The 27101-nt window shown below is 40.9% G+C and overlaps 1 protein-coding gene across 1 annotated transcript in view; it reads right to left on the reverse strand.

Annotated features, from left to right (window-relative positions):
- Nucleotides 1-27101, reverse strand: part of ogfod3 (2-oxoglutarate and iron dependent oxygenase domain containing 3) — a 31983-nt gene that overhangs the window by 3633 nt on the left and 1249 nt on the right. The window contains exons 3-9 of the mRNA XM_028567862.1: nucleotides 25455-25681; nucleotides 19684-19759; nucleotides 19235-19277; nucleotides 17522-17586; nucleotides 16880-16936; nucleotides 15645-15798; nucleotides 8548-8671 (exon numbers count right to left, since the gene is read on the reverse strand). Coding sequence (XP_028423663.1) covers nucleotides 8548-8671; nucleotides 15645-15798; nucleotides 16880-16936; nucleotides 17522-17586; nucleotides 19235-19277; nucleotides 19684-19759; nucleotides 25455-25681 — 746 coding nt within the window. The remainder of the gene's footprint in view (nucleotides 1-8547; nucleotides 8672-15644; nucleotides 15799-16879; nucleotides 16937-17521; nucleotides 17587-19234; nucleotides 19278-19683; nucleotides 19760-25454; nucleotides 25682-27101) is intronic.

Below are 27101 nucleotides of genomic sequence, written 5' to 3' on the forward strand. Positions count from 1 at the left end.
TCTCCCAGAAGTAAAAAAAAACTCATTCAAAGTCCCATGGACATTTGTAATAACGCTACCCTTTACAAATCCAGCCTTAGAACAGAGCCTTTCTCAACAGTATATCATGTGGCTCACTTCATAGGTCTAGATAAGGATGGTAGTTTTTTTTCTTTTTTAAAACAATCTAATATCACTGTTTAACTAATATTTTGGTTTTTTTAGGCGGCTTTTACACTACCTCGCTTGGTCCGGACTTTCAGACTTTTCAGTTTGATTAGAATCAAGATTTCTGGTGTGAAACCTCCCGCAGACCACGCTCGGCCCAAACTGCCGAAATTTGGTCCGACCAAAAAGGTGGTCTCCGTCTAGATCAAACTTAACTATGGTCCCGTTCATTTGTAGTGTGAAAGCATTTTTATGAATGGTTCGGACCACATACAGGAAGTTCTGGCAGGCTATCGTTGTGTAAAAAAAAAAAAAAAAACACGTGCACTGCAGTGTGAAACCAAAACTAACCGAATGAAATGTATACAATGTAACAAAAACATGAACCTTTAGGTTTCTGCCTAAAAATGTTGGGTCTTTGTAAATTAGAGAGTGTGGTCTAGACCTATCTGTAAAGTGTCTTCAGATAACTCTTGAGATTGTTATGATTTGATACTATAAATTAAATTGAACTTGGCCCTGACGCATTTAGACTCCTATTGGCAATGATGAACCTGGAGATACCTCTGGAGAAATACATATCTTTAAGTTTGAATGTTTAAAAGAGTCACGCCTCTGCCCTGCTGTGCACTGACGTAGTGACTGAGTGAGCAGGAGTACCTCTCAATGTTCCAACATATACTGTATGCAGATTTCGATAGGTCTGTAATAAACTTGAATCAGCTGACAATATCAAGCCATGCCAGTTGCTCTAAACCGATCCTCATCTCCAAAAGTTTGGATTTAGGGTTAAAGTGTGGGATTTCCTAATAAAGGCAACACCGGCCAGCACAATTTCTGCTGTGTGCCACTGCTCCATTAATGAATAATGCAAACTATTTGTTCACAGTAAGTTTTTGTTTGCAAGCTAAATGGTAGGCGCAAACAAATATGTGATTTCATGAATTGCTCAAAGGCAATTTATTTTCCAGGCTTGTTCCACTCTCCAAATCCCACAACTGTTGCTGTACTCAGCTGTGTAAGCATCAGGAGGCATTTGAGAACTCCCACTCTATTTATTGCGGGTTAATCATCCGATTACAAATTTCCCTCTGGGGAGTGCTAATGCATATGTGGAAAAATAAGTGGAAGGAGAGGAAGCTATGTGAAGTCTGGTAAGTTGCCTCAAATGATGTCACTTGAGTCAGCTTTGATTGGGGCTAAAGACTACAAATTAGAAAATAAAAACCAACAAGTCCTCCAAACCATACGACGACATGGTTCGATTATTCCTTCCTTCATATATATATATATATATATATATATATATATATATATATATATATATATATATATATATATATATATATATATATATATATTCTCTATATCTTAACCAGAGAATGTAACAGTTGCAGTTTTAAACACGTTAAAGGGGAACTATGCAGTTTTTTTTAGCTTAATTTACCTTAACTGAACAGCTTCGGACTCACTGGAATGGTTATCTGACTTTTTTCGGGTTGAATGGTGGTCGTCTCGCTCCCCCCTATAACCTGTGAGCGGAAAAACCACCCTTGCAACTTTGGCTGCCGGCCAAAAGGCCAAAAGGCACAGCACACATACACAGGAAGGAAACTACTTGTTTACGTTATGACTCCATAACTACTTGGTTAAGTTTAGAAAAAGATTGTGGTTTGGGTTCAAATCGGACGTTACTTAATGTATGGTTACACACGTGACGCTTAACGTGGTGTAGCTCCCTTTATTCCGTAAAACAAAAAATCCCATATCCTGGGCAAAAGTCCTGTTTATTTGACCCATCCATCACCCCAACCTACCTCCTTACGCAGAATTCAGGCACTCTAAACTATACTTTGTCACAATACTTTCTTCTTTGCTCAAGTAATAATTACTACGGCTACTAGAGGATGCCAACATTATAAAACGTAAATATCAGTTGTAATAGCTGCTTGAACAAGCAACTTATTTGGGTGTTTTTCAGGGGAAGGACAGTTTTGGAAAAAATCTGGCAACCATATTCCTATTAAAAAACAAATCAAATCAAATTTAACAACAAGAAGTTGATGAAGAAAATACCTGCACTCCATTTTTTTGTTTCTGCCAATGGGTGCTCAAAACAATTGAATAATAAGATAAACCTTCTGCAATAACCAATGTCTACATTACTAGTTGCTACTGGATATTCGGACAGCGATAACCCACCCACATAAAATAATTATTGGAGATCAAAAGTTTACCTAAAGTGCACAATCCAACACAATCTAACACAACTGTCGTACACCCATAAAGAACGCAACATAACAGTATAGGCAACAAGGGGCCCACCTATTAACAAGCCAAACCAGTTATAATAGGCTATCTAATGTCCTCAAAGAAAGCATACAAGGGCACGCAATAAAATGCAGTCAATTACCAAGAAAACATAGGACCACACAGCTACTAAATATTAGAATTGGTTTTACACTCAACATTGACCATTGCTCGGAAGCACACACGGAATTGGTGTATATGGCTGCACTTGAACGCATTTAAAAACACTGATTGACTGACATGTTGTTAGGGTAAAGCACTGCAGAAACACTTCATAATCATGGTTAGCAATCATAGTTAGCTTCTGAATTTACTGACAAGCTAGTTATCATTGACCAACTAATTACCTTTGTCATCTGTTCAACACTAACTCTCAATTCAATTCACACCTGTAGTCGATTTTTGCTTTTAATTACAGCCAACCACTAGAGACCCAAAGGGGATGCTAAACAGTTACGTGACTTATCTGATGCCACTACCAGGATTTGCTGTTAGAGTGAAATACCCATAAACACTACCAGCACACGACACATCGACATACTTTCCAACAAATATTGATTTCTACCACAGCCTCATAATGAATTAGTGGAGGATGAACCACACAGGCTGTATGGTGCCTCTAGGGAGGATGGGATGGAAGTTAAAAGGTTAATGACATGGGACAACGCTGAATTAATTCCAGATAGATCTCATGTGAAAAATACGTTCCCAAATGCAATTAGCTGGATTTCTTTGTGACTCTGCCCACAGCTACCATGTAAAACCCTGGACCACTGCACCGTGCATCAGCCTTTAGAGCAGCATTGCGGCTACTAGAGGATGCCATTGCTTTTAGCGGCCACTCCCCTAACATCATTAAACAAATCATTAAAAAATAAATACAATTTAAAATGCACCTTCAGTTAAAAACACTGCCGTTGCTGTCACACAGCAATAGCAATTATATGTGGCTTTTATGTAGGTACATTTTAAAAGAGTCATGTGAATGGGGAGCCAACAGGAAGTCAGCCGGCTCGGCCAGAGGGAGTCTCTAACACGCATGCTCTTTACTGGTTTGGGCAGAGAAAGTCCCTCATTGTGCATTTTCTATGTGGAAGACCACAGTGACTTCAATACTGGTTCCTGAACGATATTTTTTCTATACCAATTTCTTAAATTCCTTTTATAAAGCTATAGTGCGCAAGTATTTTATATTAATGAACGTCTTGCTTGAATGTTGTGCGATTCAGTGCGAAAATGAATGGAAACACCTTAAAATGTCTCAAATCAATTCAATATAGCAATTTAAATCACATAAGAGCATGTGACGTCATTACGCACAGGTTTTTATTCGCTTTAAAGCTGCTGGATGGAAACACACTTTCACCAGCTTTATTCGCATGAGTTTTTTTTACCGAACTTCAGATAATTCGATTGACAAGTGGATGGAAACTTAGCTTGTATTTCTCAGTATGGCGAGGTTTACAAAATGGTGTAACCTGGCGACATTCGCGCGCACTAGCTCGAGCGATGCATTTTACGTCACCGCTGAGAAGCAGCGTTCACTTTAGCTTTAACAAAAACAAAGGACGACATTACGGTACAAATTCAGCTCCTTTACACATGTGACGCACACTGTAGTCAAGCCTCTGAAAATAAACACAGAGGTGTGTGAGTTTTTCCTGCATACAGCCAATCACAAGCAATATTAGATCTTTGTAGAAGCATACTGCATGCTTATTGGCTCATTGACGCTGATAAGATTTGCTCCTAAGGTATTGAAATTTGGTATTGAATGACAAGGCATTTTTAGATACTCGATACAATGGATGTAATTCGGTCCGTGCCTTAAAACTATCAAAGTTTGGTACACAGCCATATTAATGCAGCACCGTCTTGGGACGTGGTATCCACTTTTCTTAATACAAGCATGGTTGCGTCTGACAAAATAACCCGCTGATGATGTCATCATGGGTTATCAAGGCTTGGGCTTGGAGACCGAAGACTGCGTTACAAACTTTGGCCACAGAGTTTAAATTACACCCCAGGCACAGCACCGTTTAGGACCTTGTAAAACAGGAATTAGCCCTGTGCCATGTGCTAAGAATCATTCCAGACATTTTCTTTCCATTCAGTCTCTCTGTTTGCAGAAGTGCAGCCACCAAGGTCAAGCTGGGGGGTTTTAAGGAAGCAACCCAGCTGAGGTTATCTACGTCCCCTGTGGTTGTCTAAGCCGGCAGGTTAACCTCTATTAGCTCCTCTGGCAGACGTGCCTTTTTTTACTGTCTGTCTGTTCCATTGCTCAGTTTCTATCTATCTGCCTTTCCCAGCCCCAACACCCTATCTCTCTACCACGTATCTACTTGATCTATCTCCCAGCCATTTTCTGTCTGTGCCCACCCTCCATACAGTCTCTCAACTTGCCCTATAGGGGACACATTCAGCAAGTCTATCAGTCATCTCGCTCCCTGTCTTCTAATCCTCCACTCTTCTTTTCAGCCTCCTTCCTTCCTCCGCAACTTGAAAAACCCTTCCACTTCAGCCCCCCTGATGCTCACTGTCATTGCATTCTTGACTTTTGCTCTCTCTCTGACAGCCGAGTCCTGATTGTCAGCCTGGTGCTATAATTACACGTTATTGGCCGCTGTCAACCTCAAAGAGGCACGATTATCTCAGCAAACCAGATATGAGGGATCAGACTCTCACCAAGTCAAAACCTGTCAGTCAACTACCCAGCATGCCACCCAGAGTTTTTTCTGTGAGGTGAGGTGGGTTTTAGCAGACAAAAAAAATTATCTGGGCTATTGATGCATTATGCATGGCGTTTTGCTGTATCTCCTACTTGATGCACCTCTCTAAATAAAAATCACAGTGACAAGAGTTAATGATTCTGGGTTTGGTTTTACCACTGGCTTTTACAGGTCTGTCATATTTATATTCTCGAGTATGGTTCACTGAGAATTAGAAAATCTATCAGGGAGGGCCTTAGTGAGAGAGCAGTCGCCCTCTTTTGTCCCATCACTTCCTCCATGTCCTCTTAATCTTCTTCACCCAGCAGGTTGCACTGGGTTTAAGATCCCACGGTCACCATTCTCTCTGTTGGCTGGAGGTTGTTCTCACTTCGCAAGATGGCTGTCACGGGAGACGAGGCGGCAAGCAAGCCACACTCGCTCTTTATTACCATATGACCTTCAGTCAGCGTCACTCACCGTTCCATCATGGGTTACTGTCAGCGGCCCAGGACGCTTCACTGTTGCTCACTGACTGGGTAAGAGGCTTGTGTCTGACCGGCACATGGGGAGTTCAATGCTGAGTCGAGATGACACGGGGGGGGGGAGAGAAAGTGAGAAATTGTGCGCGAGGAAAGAGAAGGATTGCTTTTTTGAATGGCTGTTCATTAAAAGGTGGCAGAGGAGTTGGTTTAGAGGGCAGGAGATGATGGATAATGGGTGAGATAAGGGAAGGAAGGAAAGTGAAAGAAGGGACAAGGTGAACAGACACGACAGAGGATGGTTTCACTGTCAAATATGATATGGTGGAAGTGACTTGCCGTCAGGAAGAGGGAACGCCCTCAGGAGAGGTTTTCCATATTGAACAGACTGACTAAGCCTTCGCTCATTCAGGAGCCAGACAGTTTACATGCAACAGTATCTTGACAGTGTAAAGCTTTCCACTTTTATACAATCGCAGTATAAACCGCTACATAAAAGAGTCATAGTTTGCAAACAGTCATGAGATAATCAATCAGCGTTTTCACATAGGAACTTGGGACTATGTGCCAGGAATCATGTCCCATGATCATGTTCCCTTTCACACATGTAGCACAGAACAGAAGATTTTTCGTGTCAGATGCGTTCTCATTTACTGGAAATACTCCAGTGTGCAGCAGACAGGCTATGATGCGTATTACACTTTTTCACGGAGCATTCATAATTTGGTCATAAACAAACAAGTCTCTTGCCACTCCTTGATTTGTCTGAAGTTTCCGGCGTCTGCCCAAGAAGTTCCCGAATTTCTTCGTCTCTCCAGATATTTACATTGCTGTCTTAGCCGGAACACACCTCACGCGTAAGCGCCGCGTATTGCAGCTTAGCGCAGCTATTTTGATTTTGCCGCCCATGTTATCCAATCTGTCTGGCCACACCGGGCGCGTAGCGTCCGCGAAGGCCCGCACGCTGCAGCGATAGTTTCCACTTTATTTCTTGTGTGATACGCGAGCGTATGTGTCAAACCAGGCAGGTAATTACATACAGGAAGGCCACAGTGCAGCCGGATACTTTACAAAAATAGAACACATTTTAAATGGTATTTTGGCTGTCTTGACTTCTGACAGCGAGACACGCAATAAGGCACACGGAGAGAGAGAGACCGACACACACAGGCTATAATTACCAGTTTTCCCAGGCGCACGATCAGGCACATCTACTACACTGGAGAGAAACTAAAACTAAAGTAGTGATTACACGGACTTCGTACTAGGGACCTAGCAGGGTAAACACCATTTGATCTCCAATCCGACTCATTCGGACAATGGGTGTTCTCACATACAGCTCCGCCAGGTAATGTCTAGATCATTTCAGGTTTGCAATGCATGGGTACAAATACGTCTCTTGAATAAACTGTGCTAACCTGTTGGCTGGTTTGTGACTGAGCTAGCTTGCTTGCTAACTTGACGTTAGTGACTGAGGAAGTTAGCTAGCTAGCTCTGTTGCTCACCAGATTGCTAACTACCGGTTAAAAAAACAGCTAGCTTTGAGAGCTGAGTGGCTGGCTAATGCTAGCATGTTCCCAACTTGCGAGCGTGTAACTAATTAGCTTACCAGCTAAAGTAGTTAGCCCACTACCACTGCAAGAAGGCACTATGTACCCAAGCTTCTAGCACTACCTTTTTCACAGTGTGTGGATGAATTCCACAGTGACAGCTACTAGTGTGTAGGGCATTAACTTATTGAATTGAATATTAAATTAATATTACATATACTTTATTTACTCAGTATTGTAATTCAATGTCCTGCTGTCCCTGCTCTATGGTTCTGAGACGTGGAAAACCACTGGGGCACTCACAAGCAAGATACAGGTTTCAACAAAAGCGTTATATCCTAAAGCTATGGTGGTCCACCGAAACCATGAATGAGGAACTGTGGAGGATAACCACATAGGAAGACACAGTCAAAAGAAGATAGTGGAAATGGATGGGTCACATCGTAAGAAAGGACACAAATAACATCACGAGAACCTGGACTACAATCCACAGAGAAAGAGGAAACCGGGTAGGCCAAAAAAATAAAATACCTGATTTATACCTGATTCTATGCTACAAGATTTGTAGACCATTAAAAGTAAGCTGATTGGAAGCAAAAGCCCAGGTCCAGAAAAGAGTGAGATGGAGAGCTCTGGTGGACGCCCTATGCCACTAAATAGTGCAAATGAATATGGGGAATGGAAGTTTTAAACGTTTACAAAGTACACAGTCAAAACAGCAGAGCAAACGGGCTGAAAATGAACCAGCCGATTCAATTACTTGTCTGAAACAAGTTGCAAACTCATTCTGGCACATTCCTTTAAAAGGGAGTAGCTCGTAAACTGTCCTCATTTGTCCACAAGCTCCCCAGAGAATTGATCCAATTCCCCTGTTTTTAAATGCCTCACACTTGTCTCTGAAGTCCTGAAACCCTAAACAGGTTATGTGGTTTTTTACGCAGGCAACTTTAAAATATCCCTCACTCAGCCACAGACCACTGGATTTCCTACGGGATCAAGATGCTTTTATGTCTAACCCTCTGGGTACTACATGTATATGCGAGGTAAAGCTTAATCCTCTGCACCTTCACTGAGCAGCAGTCTGTCCTGCTGAATACCCACTTACAAAAGGATTACCCCCACTAAAACCATCTCCAGAGTCATAATGCAGCTGAGTACGGCAATATCATTTTAAGAATGGCTATAATAATAAAATCCTTTATCTCACATCACTTACTTCAAGTGTCAGTTAATAGGCATATATAGACAAAGCCAGGGGTTACCAGGTGTTACTACTGATTTACAATATCCTGCCTTACAGCAGATCAAACATTGCTGTCTTTGAAGTTCAAGTAGGAAAAAGCATGGTACCTGCCCGTGGTTCCACTGTCCGGTTGTCATTTTGGTCCATGAAGATGAATCTTCCTCCAGTGAAGTCAGTGCCGTAGTCAGACAGGTACAGGAGCGAGGTGTAGTCAAAAGAGCCATAAGTCACCTGACAGACAGTGAGAGAGGAAGGCAGTATCTGCATTTAATCTAAAATGCGGATGTTTAGCCGGTATATTTCCCAGTTTCACCGTCTTAGTTTAACGCGTCAACATGCTGCTAATTCGCATCGAAAACAAAGTAAGTTTCAAGTTTAGTTTATCTAATGGTTTTTCAGGTTAAGTTTAATAGTTGTCAACACAGTTCATTAAAAGCCAAGGATGTCAGAAGAGTCGGTACACTTCATCCTCAGGGTAATATAAATTTGTAAAATGTACCACATTTCATAACGATCCATCTGATTAAAAGGACAACAAAATGAACCTAGGGGTTAATAAAATATGTGTACCGAGTTGACCGTTCTCTGGGACGTGTTTTCATGCTAAATGTGTCTCTAGCTTTAAACACGCTAGCGCAAACCGGTGATAGCTTATAGCGCTAGCCTTCGGGGCAGAGGGTAAATCGCTATATCTACACCACTAACAAGGCTCAAAATAAGACCACACTTGAGGGTCCCTACATGTAAACTGAAGCATTGAGAACATTTGAAGTGTACAGACAGTTTATTAAAAAGACAGTTTATAAAGACAGTACCGTTCACTATACAGGCAGGCGTCATCTTGGGAAAACAGTCAGACTGGTCTAACGACGAATGCCGTGCAACCAGTAACCAGTAACATAGCTCAAGCAGGGCGTTCGTGGTTCGACTGGTCATGGCTGTTTTTCCAAGATGGCGCCCGCCTGTATACATGAACACGGTACAGTCTTTATAAACTATCTTTTTAATAAATTGTCTGTACACTCACAACGTTCTCAATGCTTGTTTGTGCGGTTTATATGTCGGGATTACCCTCTGCCCCAAAGGCTAGCGTTATAAGCTATCACCGGTTTGCGCTAGCTTGTTTCAAGCTAGAGACACATTCGATTAGCATGAAAACATATCCCTGAGAACGGTTGACTCGATACATATATGTTATTAACCCCGAGGTTCATTTTGCGCCGGAATTGTCCTTTAATGTTGAAATATTTCAGGTTCGACCAAAGAGGTGGAACAACCGACCTACCGTCAGACTGACGTCCCTTAAGCCAAAATTTGGTTACAAATTTAAATTGAGCACCATATCAAAGTTAGCTGAATTCAGAGACCCTCTCTAATTGAATTATGGGATGTGTAGAATTCAAGGCTTTTGGAATTTGACCCATACAAGGGACTTAACAGTCAGGATATATCCATCTCACCTGCACCAATTTACTACATTTACCGAAGTGCAATACTGAATTGCTGGAGTAACCATTTAAATGTAGCTCCTACGGTAATGAAACAGTGTGACTGCTGTGAATAAGTTTAACTTCTTCTTTTAGTTCCCCAAATGTATTCTGTGAAATGTTACCCAGCATTAAGTTTATGATCACTTCAAACAGCATGTCCCATTAGACTTTATTCTTTATACTGTAAGTGTGCTTCATGTGAACAATGTGCTGCACTAACTGCGGTAACTCAACCCCGTTTGTGGACACTGTCAGACATTCTTGTTGGAAAGAGTAATGATGGTCTTTTCTCATGGGCTCACTTGCTGCGGACTCCCCATTTCAACTGCTCTCCTCATAAGACCTTGGAGAATAATTAAATATAGGAGAGTTTTTTATTTGATAAATAAAATCAACAGTTACAGTAGCTTTTGCACAAACAAGAAGCTCATAATATTGAAAAGTGATAAACACAGAACTGCAAACTCTAGAGTAGTGACCAATGTGACAAGATACAAAGCTAAAATCAGGTCTGGGGTCCCCGGGAGAATATCTTTTGATACGCAAATGAAGCCTTTTGGAGCATTTTGAGAGTAGAATACGAGAAAACATCTTGTTTTTAAACAAATACATTTTATTGAATAATGAAATATTTTATTATTGGATTATAATTAATGATGAATTAATGTGTTAATCACTTTAATGCTGCAGCTGGAAAACGTGGAGGCAATTTTATTTTTTAAATATATTTTGTATATTAATTTAAATAGTGCTGAATAGCTAGTGGGGGGAATCGATACAGCATAGTATTGGGATATTTTCTGTGGCAATACTGTATTGATACACAGACACCAAGTATTGATCTGACAATCCCATTTAGCAGCAATAAAATTGAAGTGAGATGAAGAAACCGAGAAATGTATCTTTTTAGATAAAACAGATGTTGACCAAGTTTCCTTTTGGGGACATGATTTGAAATTGGAAAAATTTGAAGTTGGAAAAAAGGTAATAAATTGCAATATATCACAGAATATTGCAATATGTTGAAAATCGCAATAATATCATAGGCCTCTGGTGATTCCCACCCCTAGTAGTTGATTATATTTTGTATTGTTCATCTGAATCTGCAATGTAACAAGTAATTAATGCTGTCACATAAATGTAGTGGGGTAAAAAGTACTATTTCTTCAGATATAGTGGAGAAGAAGTATAAAATAGCACAAACTGGGAACTAAAAACGGCGATTGTCGCCAAAAGGCGAGTTTGTAGGTATGAATATATATTATGTAGGCATACTTGCAAGTCGCAGTGGTGCAAATATTTATGCAACTAAATGGATTGTAGTGTCAAGGTAGGCCTTAAGATGTAGCCAAATTCATTCCTTCTAAATAAACTGCGGCACAAGTTACAACAGCACCAATAAGAGATGCTCAGATCCATGAGGGCCAACTGAGATTAAACATCCGGTGTGTAGCCTTAATGTAACATCAAAGAGGGAGTTGACAAGGAACCAGAAGCAGAGTATAACAGTCATTTACGACTGGGACCGCTTTCACTTGATCTTACCTCAAAGAAAGAAAAACAAAGTGAACTGCTGGGAATTTGATGAATCGCTGAAACTTCAAACCAATCCGGGCTAGAGAACAACTCTAGCCCTGTTCCCAACTTCTATAATTATAAATAATAATATAGTTCTAGAATTTCAATATGCAACTTTTCACATTACATGACAATTCATCAATATAAATGATCTGCGTGTATCTGTCTAGACGACCGTCCCTACCTGCCCCATTAACCTGCAACTGCCTTCTCCTTGATAACTGAGATCCGTTGAGTTGTATACCATTTGCTGCAGGCATGTTTAACAGTAAACTGGATTTTAATTTACAAGGTGAGACAGCAATTTGGAGTCATGTCATCAACAACTATGGAGAAAATAAAGTATGGAGAAGTCATGAGGGCTGAGAAGCTGCATAGCGTTACCATGCGTACTCATATTAAAAAGGTATTATGATATTTTGTCAACTAAGGGTGCTTGATTATCCAACAGTGTACAGCATGATAATGTTAAAGCAGCATAAACCCTTGGAACCTGGCCAATATAGGGTGCACGCGCTGTGCCCTACCAGCCACAAAATGTAATTAAAACATTGTTATGAGTAAATGAATTGGTTTGGTCTTTTAAATCCTTTAATATAACTTCAAATGAAGTCAAAGTTGTAGTCTGAGTCAATGCAGTCAGGGCGGTGCCCGTGGAGAACTTCGGGGATAGGACCGCCAAACCCTAACCCTAACCCTAACCCTAACCCTGTCACTTGCCATCCCGGACCTGCTCACCCACACCCACCTCGGGCTTCGGGCCGGCTCGTGCCGTAACACTACCTTCGGGAGAAGGCAGCACCACCAACAATGGTTGGTTTAGATGTTAGCACTGTAAGCCATGTTGTGTCAGCTAAGTTATGTTAGAAATGTGAGGCACCCCACTCAGGTCGGAGGGGACAATCGGCCCATTCCTCCCCGGGTGAGGCGAATAAGAGGAAAGCGGTGAGTGCTGGCATAAACTGATTTTTTTTTTTGCCCTCTTGGGGCCATATAAATTTGTCAGTGAACGTGTTAGCCGAACGATTACTGATCAGCACATTCAGTAACAAGGTCTGATTTATTTTTTAGCTCTGTTTTGGTTTCCACCAACTCATGTGAAAACTATCTGCTCCACTATGTATCGCTAACTTTGTTGTCTACTGCTTGGTTCTGGGCAGGTAGCTTTTTGGGTGAAAACAGTTGCCTTTGGAGGTTGACAACGAAGTCAATAAGACAAGGGTTTGTGAGCCAGACAACCAAAACAATGTGCTTAAAGAGGCTAAAACGGCATAGAACTGAGATAAAAAATATTGATTAGTGCAGCTTTAAAGGGTTGGCTCACCCAAACATTCACATAAACATTTTCTTAATTATACTAGTAAGGCAAAATTGCCATGCAAATTGCATCAAATTGATTAAAGTTCCTTAGTTCCAAGGAAGGGCCATCAAAAAGATTGTGTGCTATAAAATAGTTAAAATCTCAAATAAACCAGGTCTAGGTCTAGCCATTTCACAGGGATGATTACTCTATTATCAAGCTGGTCTACAAGTTCATTTCAGCAATTTCACAAGCCACGGTCATAAATGAAAATACATTTGACATTAGTGTCTGCCACTAGAATTCAGTTTCATTACGAAGGAAAGTTATCCCTGCCATGAATGAGATAAAACACTCTTTCCGTGCTGTCATACAACGACCGGTGCTATGACACCGTTTCAGCAAGGTGATCGATGGGGGAGAAAATTCACCACCAGAGACCTCAGAGACCATTTACATTTAAATGAGGGTTGGGTTAGTCAATTAGCCCCAAAATGGCGGCAGAGACAGATGGGGAAGAGAAGTGGGTCCTTACAGATTAGATTTCTCCAGCTGTCGAGGGCCAGAGGGAGAGGATGAGGTGACACACATTAATATGGACGAGGCATCTACGGACACTATTTTTTATAGCTTTGGTAAGACAATAACAATACATAATATCAAATGTACTCCCAAACAGAGGAATTCCTATCAATTTTAGAAGTTATTTTTTAAGAACTATTACAGTTTCCACTTTTTTAACTAAATAAGTTGTAGAGCATTGAAATGTTTTATCCCCTGACAGACATCTTCATTTGTTTGAAACTTGCCTCAAGGTCTCAAACAAGGTTCTCTCAAACCCTGAGCAACTTTAACGTCTCATGACAATGATCAAAGTGAAAGACTATAGAGTACAGTTGAGGCAGTGACAAGGAAAGATCTGCACTCAATGTGTGACATGAACAGTTTACGTAACAGAACAGAGGCATGGGCTATAGGATTAAGGATATGGCCTGAAGGCGAATTACACTTATTTTAAGAAATGATTGAAGAATAGCTATTTCTTGGTTCAGCAATATCTGTAATGAGCAGCAGCTCAATGTCTGAACTGATTGTTAAGGTGAATTTGAGAAAACCAAAGGGGATTTTCCAGGCACAGGTTACATGTACGTACGTATGTTTTCAGTGAGTCTCTGTGGCTTTAAATTTCTTAACTGACTCTACTGCCTATTTTTCAAAGTATTTAGCCAAACCATCTAAAATTAATTTCAAGATAACATTTTGAAAATGATTAAAACGCATCCATCCATTTTCTGCTGCTAATCTGATTTCACGTCTCATTGGCAGCAGGCTAAAGAAGGGGTAGGTTTGAAACTAATGCAAAATAGTTTTTAGCTGTTAAAATCAAACACAATCCAAAGTGCCATCGTAGAGAGAGAGGTGACTTTGCCTCTAGGTATACTTTTTGATGTTTATACTTAATATTTTATTCATACTTATTATCCTTTTTTAACAAAATTGCAGTGTTTTGCAATTTGATAAGGGAACAAAGCCAAAAAGGTCTAAAAAAGGGACAAAACCTTTTTTTTAAAGCAAGTAACTTAGTAACTTTTTACTTAGTAACGGATGTGATTTAAAATGTAGTGAAGTACAAAACTTGAAACAAAACATACTTACACTGCTAAGCATAAGTGAATACACCCATGCTAAAGTTGACTAAAAAGAGGAATAAAAAAAAAAAAAAATCATCTTTTGGAAATTGATCTTAATGCCTTAATTAAAAAAATTAGGAAAAATCCAACCTTTAAAAAAGGACACCAATTTTCTTTGTCAATGAATAATGTAATGTTATTTCATGGATCCAGGATACATGCATCCTGATAAAGTTCCCTTGGCCTTTGGAATTAAAATAGCCCCACATCATCACATACCCTTCACCATACCTAGAGACTGACATGGGGTACTTTCCATAAGATCATCTCTCAGTGCAAATCAAACCAGCAATTAGGCTAACTGAAATAAAACCATGCCAATCTCTAGGTACGGTGAAGGGTATGTGATGATGTGGGGCTATTTTAATTCCAAAGGCAAAGGGAACTTTATCAGGATACATAGTATCCTGGATCCATGAAATAACTGGCCTTTAAAAAGAAAAATCTACCTGCCTCTATGGGAATTTAACATAGGGGTGTACTTACTTATGACCCCTGTATTTTAAGAAAGAACATTTATTTATTTACAATACATTATTCATTCACAAAGAAAGTTGGTGTCCTTAAAAGGTTGGAATTTTCCTAATTTTTTGATTAAGGCATTAAGATCAATTTCCAAAATATTTTTTTATTCCTCTTTTTAGTCAACTTTAGCATGGGTGTATTCACTTATGCTAAAGATTTAGCAAAAATGCAAAAAAATTACAGATTTTAAAAACTACTTTAAAAAGTAAAAGTACACAAAAAAAACAACCAACTTACAGTAACGTGAGTAATTGTAGTTAGTTACTTTCCAACTCTAGTCAACGGACATATAACGGTGTATTTTAAACAAAGGGAGGAAAAACCTCGAAATTTGGAAACACACACCTGTTTGTTTAAGGCAGCTGGCATTGTTGCCGTGAAACCAGCTAGCTGTATGCTCCATGTAATGTTTGCGATTTGCCAGTTATTTGTTGCCAACACATTGCAACTAACCAACACCATGTCCTAGGGATTTTTTGTTCCTAGTACCAATTCTAAAACTTCAATACATTATATGTTTGATGAAGTTACAACTAGCCCATGTGGAACCCAAATGTGCCAGATCGGTAAGCCAAGGTCAACAGTTATCCGAGGTAGAAGGACTCTGTTTTGTGCGTTACCTTATCTATGTGTGGGTGCCAGTACTCGTCGTGTTGGGTCTTGGCTGCCGTGCTGTTGATTCTGGAGAAGAAGGTGGGTTTGGTAAGGTACATCAAAGTCGGATCCAAACCAAACGTCTCAGCAATAACTGCCTGGATTCGCCCTCGGACATTTCTGAAAAACAGACCAACATGTCAGATTGAAAGATCTGTAGGAAGTATGATTTAGGGCCGTGATGCAGTGAGCAACACTCGTCAAGAGGAGGTCTCAACCTCAGCAGCTGAGTGTTCGTTAAGACCGATATCTATAAACTCTATAGGACTTCAAAATTTATCAGCAAATAAATTGTGGAAACATTCAATTAATTTTCATTTGGGTTCTCACAGTGAAAACACATTTGGCGCGTAACCTTCACGTATAGCAGCGCAGGGCAATGTTATCCAATCTGTCCAGTGGCGGACCTAGAAAATTTCACATGGGGTGGCAAAGGGATAGCAAGAGATCTTGGCAGGGGAAGACGGTACATGGGAACCCCCATATGTAAACGCACTGCTATGCCCTACTATGCCCCGCAACACCCTGCTACGCCCTGAACTGCTACAACTATTATTTCTAGTCATAGTTCCGTTATCTTCATTGTTACTATAATTGCCACCGTTAATTCTCTATATCTGTATCGGTCTCTGTGTCCCAACCGGCAGCGGCAGGTGGCCGCCCACCAGGAGCCTGGGTCTGTCCGAGGTTTCTGCCCAAAAGGATGTTTTTCATCCCCACTGTTGCACCAAATGCTTGCTCTTGGGGGAATTTGTTGGGTCTTTGTAAATTATAGAGTGTGGTCTAGACCTACTCTCTCTGTAAAGTTTCTTGAGAAGAGTGAACTCTTGTTACGATTTGATACTATAAATTCAATTGAATTTAGCTGAAACTGAATTAAATGGCTTGATCATATTTACGGATACAGACAAATAGAACAGAAAATAGAACAGAATGTGTCATATTGTATCCGTAATTATGATCAAACAAAAGGTCAAACAAATGCTATGATAGAGAAACTGTAAAACATCATCATCAGAGAGAGAGAGAGAGAGATGATATCTATATATATATTCTTATATTGATTTCATGCTACCAAAGGCATTATAATAAGGAGTTATGTTTGCTATTGTTGTGTACAAAGTATTATCATTAGAGTTGATGCCACAATTTTGGAGCAATAAATGCATGTCTGATTTTTAAATTAGGGCTCCGTAGTCACCTGTAAAGCTGGAAATCCTCTTGTGTGAACACGTCCCTGATCTCATCTCCGAAATACCTGGAGCCACATCCCGCCGCACAATTACAGACAGGGGAGAGCAGAGGAGATGGGTTCTGTTAGCATAAATTAACGTTTCACAGCACGCCACAGTGCACCATTACCCAGACGGGTGTGCCACCCAGCCATCCAAACACAGCAGACTGTAAACGCCTGGCTGCTTCACATGAGCAAGTCCCCAATGAGGGGTGAAGGGTGGCAAGCAGGGTGAACAGTGCTACCGTCATCGCTTCCGGATTAAAATCTGCCAAATGGTCCCGGAGGATCCAGTGTCAGCCTCCTGCCCAGTGGGACGGCAGAGAGAAATGAATCAAGACAGGAGGAGCATAAGGGAGGGGGGGGAAGGACAGAGAGGAGCAGATGATCCAAATAAAACTGGGTTCCACTGGCAGTGATGAATGAGCGTTCGTACGGGTCACTGGACCTGGAGAAGACAGTGCTCCAGGACCGGCATCAGTAAGATTGAGGACTAACTGCATATTTTTGGTGAAGATATTTCTGCAAATGTTAAGATATTAAGAAGGATGTCATTCATGCATTCTTAAAAATAGTGTAGGAACACAGAGACACCGTGTACTTTCTCACCTGTAGATGTTGACAAACTGTTTACCCATGGACAACGCTCCAGAGTGCAGGTCCAGTATGGAAGCCTGCAGGGGTCAAAATGAAAATGCAAGTCATAAATCAGTTGCACAAATAAATGCCGGCGGGTGATGTGCACGGCGCAGTCATTGTTTCCAAAGTTCAGCGCTGTTCCCTCGGTGTCCTTTTTTTGTGGCGTTCTCGCTCTGCCCTTTACTTGTTATTTCTTGTCGACTCCTTGGGGACACCGCTCTGTTTTCCACAAGTTAAAAAAATAAGTTGTTTTCTCTGAAGCCACCCCCCATCCCCCCTCTGTTGCTTCCCCTCCCTTCACTTAAGTGTCTTAGCACTCCATAAACAGTTCCTTTATTGGCTGAGGGCCTGGCCTGCTGGGGACAGAGAGCACGGGGTAGGGCATGCCAGGGACATCCAGACGTATAGGACTCCACGCTGTATCATAGCGTAGCCAGAGCCAGAGAGACTGAGCAAGCTGCAGCTCTGCTTATTGTGCCAGCTTGCCCTCTAGTGTCAAGAGAGGTTCATTACAGCAGTGAGGAGCATGGAGCACACTGTCCGTGGCTAAAATGTGGGTAAATATGAGCTGTCTAGGCTGATATGGGTGGAAGTATTTGACTCAGGTTTGTTGTTGGTGTGTACTATACAGTTGGCCAATCATAGCTGGTAGTTCTGACAATAACTTGATGCTATTTTTAATATCGAGAATGTGACCTGTTTGTGGGAATGAAAAACCCTTTTTGCACACAATACTTTGTGTTTGAAGAATTGTACCACTGATGTTGCATGCGGTAGTCAGTAAACCACAAATTGTGTACGTCACTGGGGTGTGTGTGTGTGTGTGTGTGTGTGTGTGTGTGTGTGTGTGTGTGTGTGTGTGTGTGTGTGTGTGCGCGTGTGTAGTGGAGCTGCAAAGATGAATCCAGTTGTCTATTAAATTATTTCCCAACTATTTCGATAATGATTCCTTGGTTTGAGTGCATCTTTAAACGACAATTCCAGCGCAAAATGAACCTGGGGGTTAATAACATACGTGTACAGAGTCGACTGTCCTCTGGGACATATTTTCATGCTAACCGAATGTGTCTCTAGCTTTAAACAAGCTACCGCAAACGGGTGGTTAGCTGCTAACGCTACTTTTCGGGGCAGAGGGTAAATCACTATTTCTACACCACTAACAAGGCTCAAAGTAGCACCACACTTCCACAGTAGCATAATGAGGGTCCCTAAATGTAAACCGAAGCATTGAGAACTTTGTAAGTGTACAGACAATTTATCAAAAAGATAGTTTATAAAGACTGTAGCGTTCACGATGGCGCCTGCAAGTAAACATGAACGCTACGGTCTTTATAATCTATCGTGGAAGTGTGGCAGTATTCTATATTCCTGCTGACGGTACTTGCTGCTAACTGTAAGTTTAACGAGAGTCACATGCAGCGATGCTTCTGTTGCCTGTAACATATGTTTCGGAGCACTAGTCTGCAGCTCAGGCATTTAAGTGGCACCGTGAGAGAGGTACCGAAATCGGATACCGGTCGTTTAGCCATATTGACACCAGGGTTTCGGTACCCAACCCTGCATCACATACACAATATCAGATGTAGCCCAATTTGATTTCTTTCTGAATAATTGCAAGCAAACACAAATCATCCCCGCCTTCCTTTGAAATTATTCCAACAATGATACTGGTGATATACTCACTCCTCCCTCTGACCCAGCCAGCGCCATCCCTCTCTCCGCCAGCCTGTGTGTCAGAGACAGAAAGCATTCAGAATGATCCAGCTGCAGGTGCGGGGCTAGAAGGGGGGCACGTGGGGGGGGGGGGGTCACGGGGGGGGGGGGCACGTGGGGGCAATATTTCCCATCCCCTGGAATATGATTCCCCCTCCCCTGTGTTTTCTTTAAGAACATTTCCATTGTGTTGTTCTATCCTATCCAATATTTCTAAGCAGATTTTCAATGCTGTATTCTGATAAAATGCATCCCCAGGCCCCCCCCCCCGACTGACTATTGTCCCCCCCCTCCCCCCCTGTAACTTACAAAATCCTGTCCAGCTGCACTACAAAGATAGAAAACTGAATGTAGAATACACTAGGGAAGAAGGGGAGAAAGAAAAAGAGACACGCTGCACTTTGTAGGACAGGGTTTACCTCCGGAGAACCTGGGCTTCCTCCCTCGTCACCACGCCGTCTGTGACTGCACGGCCACACTTCACAGGGGTGCATCCTGGGAAGAGAGACACGAGAGAGGATTTGGAAAATAATTGTGGAATATTTTTTTTGGGATTTGGAGGCTTTGGGTCCCTACAGCAAGGGGGGGGAGAGAAAGTGGCTGGTGGAGAAACAAAGTGCAACGCACGGAGTTTATTGGAGTTCTGCTCATTAATGCCACAAAAATGAAGGGCTTCCCTCCGAAGATTGAGGCTCCCGCTGTGTTTTCTTTAGACTCCCGAGATGCACAGTTTGAACTCTTAACAGCCGACATGTTTAAAAAGACAATTTGTTTAAATGATTTTGCATTAAAATAAGCTGTTTGGATTTTGGGGGGAGGGGGAAAATCAAGCGTACTTTGGTTGTAGTAAGAAAATAAAGAAGTAAAAGTCATGACAGAAATCATACTAGATCAAACCTGCAACATTTCCGTAACCCTTCCAACACATACAAGTCTGAAACAAAACCAAACACTCTTGAATTAACATGAAGGCTACAACAGCAACATGGAGGGAAATACAAACCCACCGGCACATTTCTCACGGATGATCTCTAATGTAGAGCTGCAAAGATGAATCTATTAGTTGTCAACTATCGCCAACTATTTTGGTAATCGATTAATCGGTTTGAGTCATTTTTTTTAATGAAATAACGTAACTATTTCAGCTCCTTAAATGGGAATCTTTTCTAGTTTCTTCAATTCAATTAAAATCAATATTATTTATAGTATCAATTCATAAGAGTTATCTCAGGACACTTTACAGATAGAGTACCACACTCTATAATTTACAAAGACCCAACAATTACAGTAATTCCCCCAAGAGCAAGCATTTAGTGCGACAGTGGCGAGGAAAAACTTCCTTTTAGGGAGAAACCTCAGACAGACTCAGGCTCTTGGTAGGCGGTGTCTGACGGTGCCGGTTGGGGGTGTGATGAACAGTGGCAATAATAGTCACAATAAAGATAATGGAACTATCACTAGAAATAGTAGTTGTAGTAGTTCATGGCTAGGGTTGGGCATCGTTTAACGATTCTGATTCCAATTCCGATTCTTCCTTTCGATTCCGGTTCTTATCGATTCTCGATTCCGATTCTTTGAGGGGTGGAGTTGAAACGGGTCACATGCCTATTTTCACAAATAAGAGGAAAGTTTTATTTTGATTCAATGGTGGTTTGCAGTTTTACAGCTTTTTCAACGTAAAATAAAGCCACACTAGAGCACCGCTTACTGTGCTCCATGGCTGCAACACAACAAGCACCTGGTTGCTATGGAAACCAAAACTTGTGCATGTTAAATTGGGAAGTGATGATCGGATTTGAAACCAAATCCTCCAAACGATTCCACTACAGAAACGATTCCGATGGAATCGTAATTTTTGAAACGATTCCGATTAGGAATCGGTTCTCGATGCCCAACCCTATTCATGGCGTAGCAGGGCATTACTAGGTGTAGCAGGGCACTGCAGGGCATTACTGGGTGTAGCAGCACTCCTCTGGTACAGTAAACTGTAGGGGTGTTGAAACGAATCCTTGCGTCGATGCATCGCAATGCGTAACTAGATGATTCTGCATCCATGCAGGGACAGACCATAATCGATTATTGCCAAATGATGGTATTTGTTGATTGTCTGCTTGTGTTCAGACTCCACTCTGTCTTTCTTTAAAAGCAGATACCATAAAAAGGGGAGTTTGTGTACAGTATAGGCCCAGACACACAGAGTCTACGGCCAAACGTCGGCAGAAAAGGCAGTTGGACTGATCCGTCCCCCCGAGTTGGTCCAATAAGTGCCTCGGAACACACCACAGCCACGAGACGTAATATGTCTCCATAACAGCAGGCGGCGCTAATCTGTATTGTCGACCCAAAAATTAAAACCGGCAGCTGATTAGACAAACGCGTCACGTGGGGTCTGGTTTCTTCGGAAATTCAAAGACAGACTTTCATGGCGGCTTGTTCAGAAAATGATCTCATATTGTACTAAGATAGTTCACCGAAACGCGTTTCTGAAAACATTTTAAGCGAGAAATAGGCCGTGCAATTGCTGAATCTGTCTTCATTTCAGATCGACAAAGGTCAGTTTAAAAGATTTTCGTCAGATTTTGAGAGACTCTAGTCACGCTCATCCCGCTTCCCGTTTCCATGTTAGCTCTCTACCAATCAAATGGGTCATTTGAGTCCGACTGCCGGCAGTGCCCACCCTGCCGATTATACATATCAAATCAGCCAAAATGAAGGCCGAAGGTTCCTCGGACGGATGACGGCACAGGGGCGGCCTAGAGCCTTTAGATATACCCTTTTATGATGCATACAATACTAGGGTGTTAAAATAATAATTGTTGACATATTCATATATTTTATACATCATGTTTTAATGTTAAAATGTGGAACAGTAGCTGTATCTGTTGATGACTACCTTACCTATAGGCCAGTAAGCCTATTTTCATCAAACAAAGCAGGGGGTCCTGCATCAACTCTGAAGATCCCCTAGGGGTTACCGGACCCCCTGTTGAAGATCCCTGGACTAAACAACTAATCGAGAAAATGATCGACAAATTAATCAACAATGAAAATAATCGTTAGTTGCAGCTCTACTACTCTAATACACACACAAAAAAAAGATACATTTAATAAACTTAGAGACCGTGTGAATGATCCAATGTTACATCATTCTTCTCATGTCAGATTAGTCTGTAAAAATAAGTATCTTCTCTTGTCAGATTAGTCTGTAAAAATAAGTATTTCCCCCTTACAATACAATCAAAATTGTAAAACCAAAGCAATAATCGGACCAGCTGCTATCTCCCTTCCTGATATTTTCAACTCTCCATCATGCCAACAACGTGGATGAATGAACGAATATCCAAGCAAAACCTTTACATACTGAATATGAGCAAATAGAAATGAAATGAGAGTCCCGACTGAACTTTCTTTTACAGTCTCTTACAGTCGGCGATTGTAAGATAGGCAGCAGTCCACCAATTGAATATGCGATCCTACAGTGCAGTAGCATTCTGCTCAGCACAGCTTGTGCTATACTGCCATCTAGTGGATTATTTGCATGCTGTTTCAAATGGTTTGAATTTAAGTTTTTTTAGTTTTGTTATAATAATAGAATTCACAAAAATCCAGTATGATGATGTGTAAGAGAACTGCTTTTTCTAACTTCCAATATTTTGTGCCTGACTACCCATCTTATATCAAGTAAAACTATGGCTGGGCAATGTAAGGATATCAATATCGATATGTGAGACTAGATATTGTCTTAAATTTTGGATATAATAATATGGCATAATTCAATTCAATTTTATTTATAGTATCAAAGCATAGCAAGAGTCATCTCAAGACACTTTACAGACAGAGTAGGTCTTAGACCACACTCTATAATTTACAAAGACCGAACAATTCCCCTACGAGCAAGCATTTGGTGCAACAGTGGCATTAAGTGTTGTCTTTTCCTGATTTTAAAGGCTGCATTACAGTAAAGTGATGCCATTTTCTGAACTTACCAGACTGTTCTAGCTGTTCTATTATTTGCATTTACCCACTTAGTTATTACATCCACATTAGTGATGTTTATTTATCTAAAATCTAATTGTGAAAGTATTTTGTGAACGCACCAATAGTCAACCCGACAATATCGCCGCAATATCAACATAGATTTTCTCCGTATCGCCCAGCTCTACGTAAAACTACTAAAGGGCAGAGCAAAGGAAAATGCCACTGGAGTAGGGCTGCACAATATATTTTTTAATCGTCATCGCAATATCAACTTTTTTTACATTATCGCCGTTTCTTTGTTTAACTGCGATTAATTGCTAACAATAGAAACTCAGATTTACAGATCTGTCGATTAAATCAACTAATCGATTAGTCGATTCAATTGAATGAGTTTTAGTTGACTAAGAATTTCTTCAAGTCGAGCAGAGCCCTAAAAAATACAATGTTTTATGATAATAAAGAGTGGTGGTTTAATTCATAGGCTGTGTATTTGTGTTACTACATTATCTGGGTCACTAAACAGTGATATAAACAACAAATGTATCCTGGGAATTATTCCAGACTTCATTTTGTTTGAAAAAGAAATGCATGGATACGTTTTTTCAAAGTTGACTGAAAGAGACAATCAAATTGTTGATCGCAGTTATTTCTGAGACAATTAATTGGAGAGTAAAATGTGGAATCGTCACAGCTCTACTCAGCGATCTTTTTTTTTGTTAGTTGAAAGAAACTATCAGTAGAAGACTGCACTTTAAATATGTAACGGTCATTCTTTTTTTAGTGGTCCCTTTTACAGTAGGTTTAATTCAATGTTCAATATGTTCAGTTAAAGAATGTTGGAAATGATTTCCCTTACAGTGTTTCCTTTAGGATTTGTTTTGACAGTGGGGGCAGGTCTGTCCGAACAACAATAACCTCTGAATAGTTCTACTTGTTGTTAAATTGCAATGTGAGTGGCAGCCAACATTGTCAGTAGAAGTGTTGAAATTAATCAAATAATCGATGCATCGAATTGTGGACATGGACGATGCTGCATCGATCATTCAGGAAGTGCCATGTGCTCAGTGCTGTAGTTTGATGTATCCAATTTATTTAGTATTCGAGCACTGCAGAAGGTTTGGTTTTTGAAGCTTGAAAAGCTATGAATTAAATATCCTACGTGGCTTTAATAGAAACATTTATTTGACGCATCGAGATATCGAATCGAAGACATGATAATCGTAATCGAATTGGGAGATCAGTGAAGATTCGCACCTCTAATTAGCAGGGTAATTTTAGAAGGCAACTGCGACTACATTTTTTTTGTACAGCCCTATTTCAAAAAGTAGGGCGTGGAGGGCGTTGATCTAGTTGGATATTGGATGTGAAAAGAAGGAAATGGTTCTAACATTGCAGTATAGATGTGTGTGAATTCCCCACACCAGGAGTAATTTATATAGTTCTATTTTATAGCGATCCATTATCTGTTCAAAAAATGTTCTATGTTCTGTGCAAAAAAATCGGCCTAGAAAGTTGTAATCGGTGCATCTCTAGTTTGTTGTATTTTAGCAGAATACTGAAAGCAGCAGAAATGCAGACCTGAGTACACTTCAATATTTGTTAATTTATCGCAAGTGATATCGTTATCGCGATATTCAACAACGTTATCGCATATCGCTTATTTTCCTTATATCGCGCAGCCCTACACTGGAGCATGGTAGGGCTGCACAATATGTCTTTTTTTTGTTTGTTTTTTTCTTTTTAATCATCGCAATATCAACTGACTCAATATTGCGAAAGGCTACAACATATTGCGAAAAAGACACTCAGATATTTTTTGGGTCAGTAGAAAGAAAATATAAGTAGAAAACTGCATTTTTTTTTTTAGTGGTGCCTTTTATATTCAATTCGATGTTCAATTTGTTCAAAATAAAATGTTGGGAATTTCCTTTTATTTGTTGCAATTTCAACAAACAATGTTTTGTATTTCAGAAGAATACTGAAAGCAGTATAAAAGTACATTCACATAACATTAAAGTACACTTAAATATCGGTTTATTTATCGCAAGTAATATCGTTATCGCATTATTTTTTTCTCATAACGTGCAGCCCTACACTGGAGCATGGTATTCATCATGTAGGCTTTATTCCATCCCAGTCACGTTGACACAGCAGAGAGATGCGAGCCAATCAACAGTCTGACAACAGTACAATGCAAGGACCAGAGCGTCACCTGGATAGCGTTTGTAGTTCTCGTAGTCTTCCGAGCACTGGACGGCGTAGACTCTGGGCTGGGGAGTCACCAGCTCACCCTGGCCGACTAGTGTTTCTGTGACGTCACTGTCCAGAGAGGTTACGTACAGCCACATGGCCGCCACGCACACAGACAGAACCACCAGCAGCAAGGCCACAAGCCATCGGGACCCCCTCCATGCTGATCCCTGCCGCAGTGCATTACCTCTGACCAAGACGGAAACAAAGCTCCACATGATCAACTGAATTATGATATAGACATGCATGTTTGGATTAGAGATGTTCCGATACCGATACCAGTATCGGTATCGGCTCCGATACTGCCTAAAACGCTGGTATCGGTATCGGGAAGTACTGGAGTTTATGCACCGATCCGATACCACGTAATAAAGCCCTAAAGAAAATCTACATTAAAAGTAGTTTATTTATGTTCTTTTTCCGTTATAACTGACTGTCAAACTGGAGAATAAAAGAAATTTCTGGGGCATTCATTGTTTGTGTTTGTTCATGTTTCACAAAGAGTTTAACCTGAGCCAGACTGACAACAAAGATAGAAATAATATCCCATCCATACAGGGATAGTAGTATACAGCTGTTAAAACATAATAAAATATATGACACTCTGGTATCGGATCGGTACTCGGTATCGGCCGATACACAAGTTCAGGTATCGGCCGATACGCAAGTTCAGGTATCGGAATCGGTATCGGGAAGCAAAAAAGTGATATCGGGCCATCTCTAGTTTGGATGTATTTGCTTTTTCATTTATTCATGCAATGAACTATTAATGTAATCTATTTTTTTCAGCATTTTTTACATGTATTAATCTATTCATTTAGTTATCTATTTGTTAGTCTCCCATTGCCAGACCCTCTTGCCAGACCTCCCTCCACAGCGCTGCGAAGGAGGGTCTGGCGAGTCCCCACAGCATTCCGGGATGGGAGAAAAACACGTTCTGGTTTAATGGCATTTCTTTAAACCAATCACAATCGTCTTGGGCGGCGCTAAGTGCCGGACACAAGGACGGTGCCTCTGCATAACAGCCTCAGTAAGGAACTTGTTTTGGTGGAACGTGTACGTTCAAAAGTTGTTTTAATCGTGCGAGAGAAAACTCAGATTGGACAGATAGTCTAGCTAGCTGTCTGGATGTATCCTGCAGAGATCTGAGGAGCAGTTAGTCTACATCCACAACGTTCCACTTCCAGGATTGCACCGGTGCCACCGGGAATTCTGATTTCTGAGGACTATGGTTAACTGCTCCTCAGATCTCTGCAGGGTAAATCCAGACAGCTAGCTAGACTATCTGTCCAATCGGAGTTTTCTCTCGCACGACTAAAACAACTTTCGAACGTACATGTGTTCCAACAAAACAAGTTCCTTCCCAAGGCTATTTTGCAGAGGCGAGGCGCCGTGGCTCCGTGTGGCACTTAGCCACATGACGATTGAGATTGGTTTAAAGAAATGCCAATAAACCAGACAGAGCACGTTTCGTCCTCCTCCACAGTGCTGTGGAGGAAGGTCGGGCAAAGCAATACTGAGGAGCAGTTAACTGATGACCGTCGATTCATCAACGCTTTTTAAAATTGATTCTTTTCCCCAGAATATAAATATATATTTTTTTTTTAAT

Source organism: Perca flavescens, chromosome 21 (assembly GCF_004354835.1).
Source record: "Perca flavescens isolate YP-PL-M2 chromosome 21, PFLA_1.0, whole genome shotgun sequence".
In the NCBI taxonomy this organism is placed as follows: Eukaryota; Metazoa; Chordata; class Actinopteri; order Perciformes; family Percidae; genus Perca; species Perca flavescens.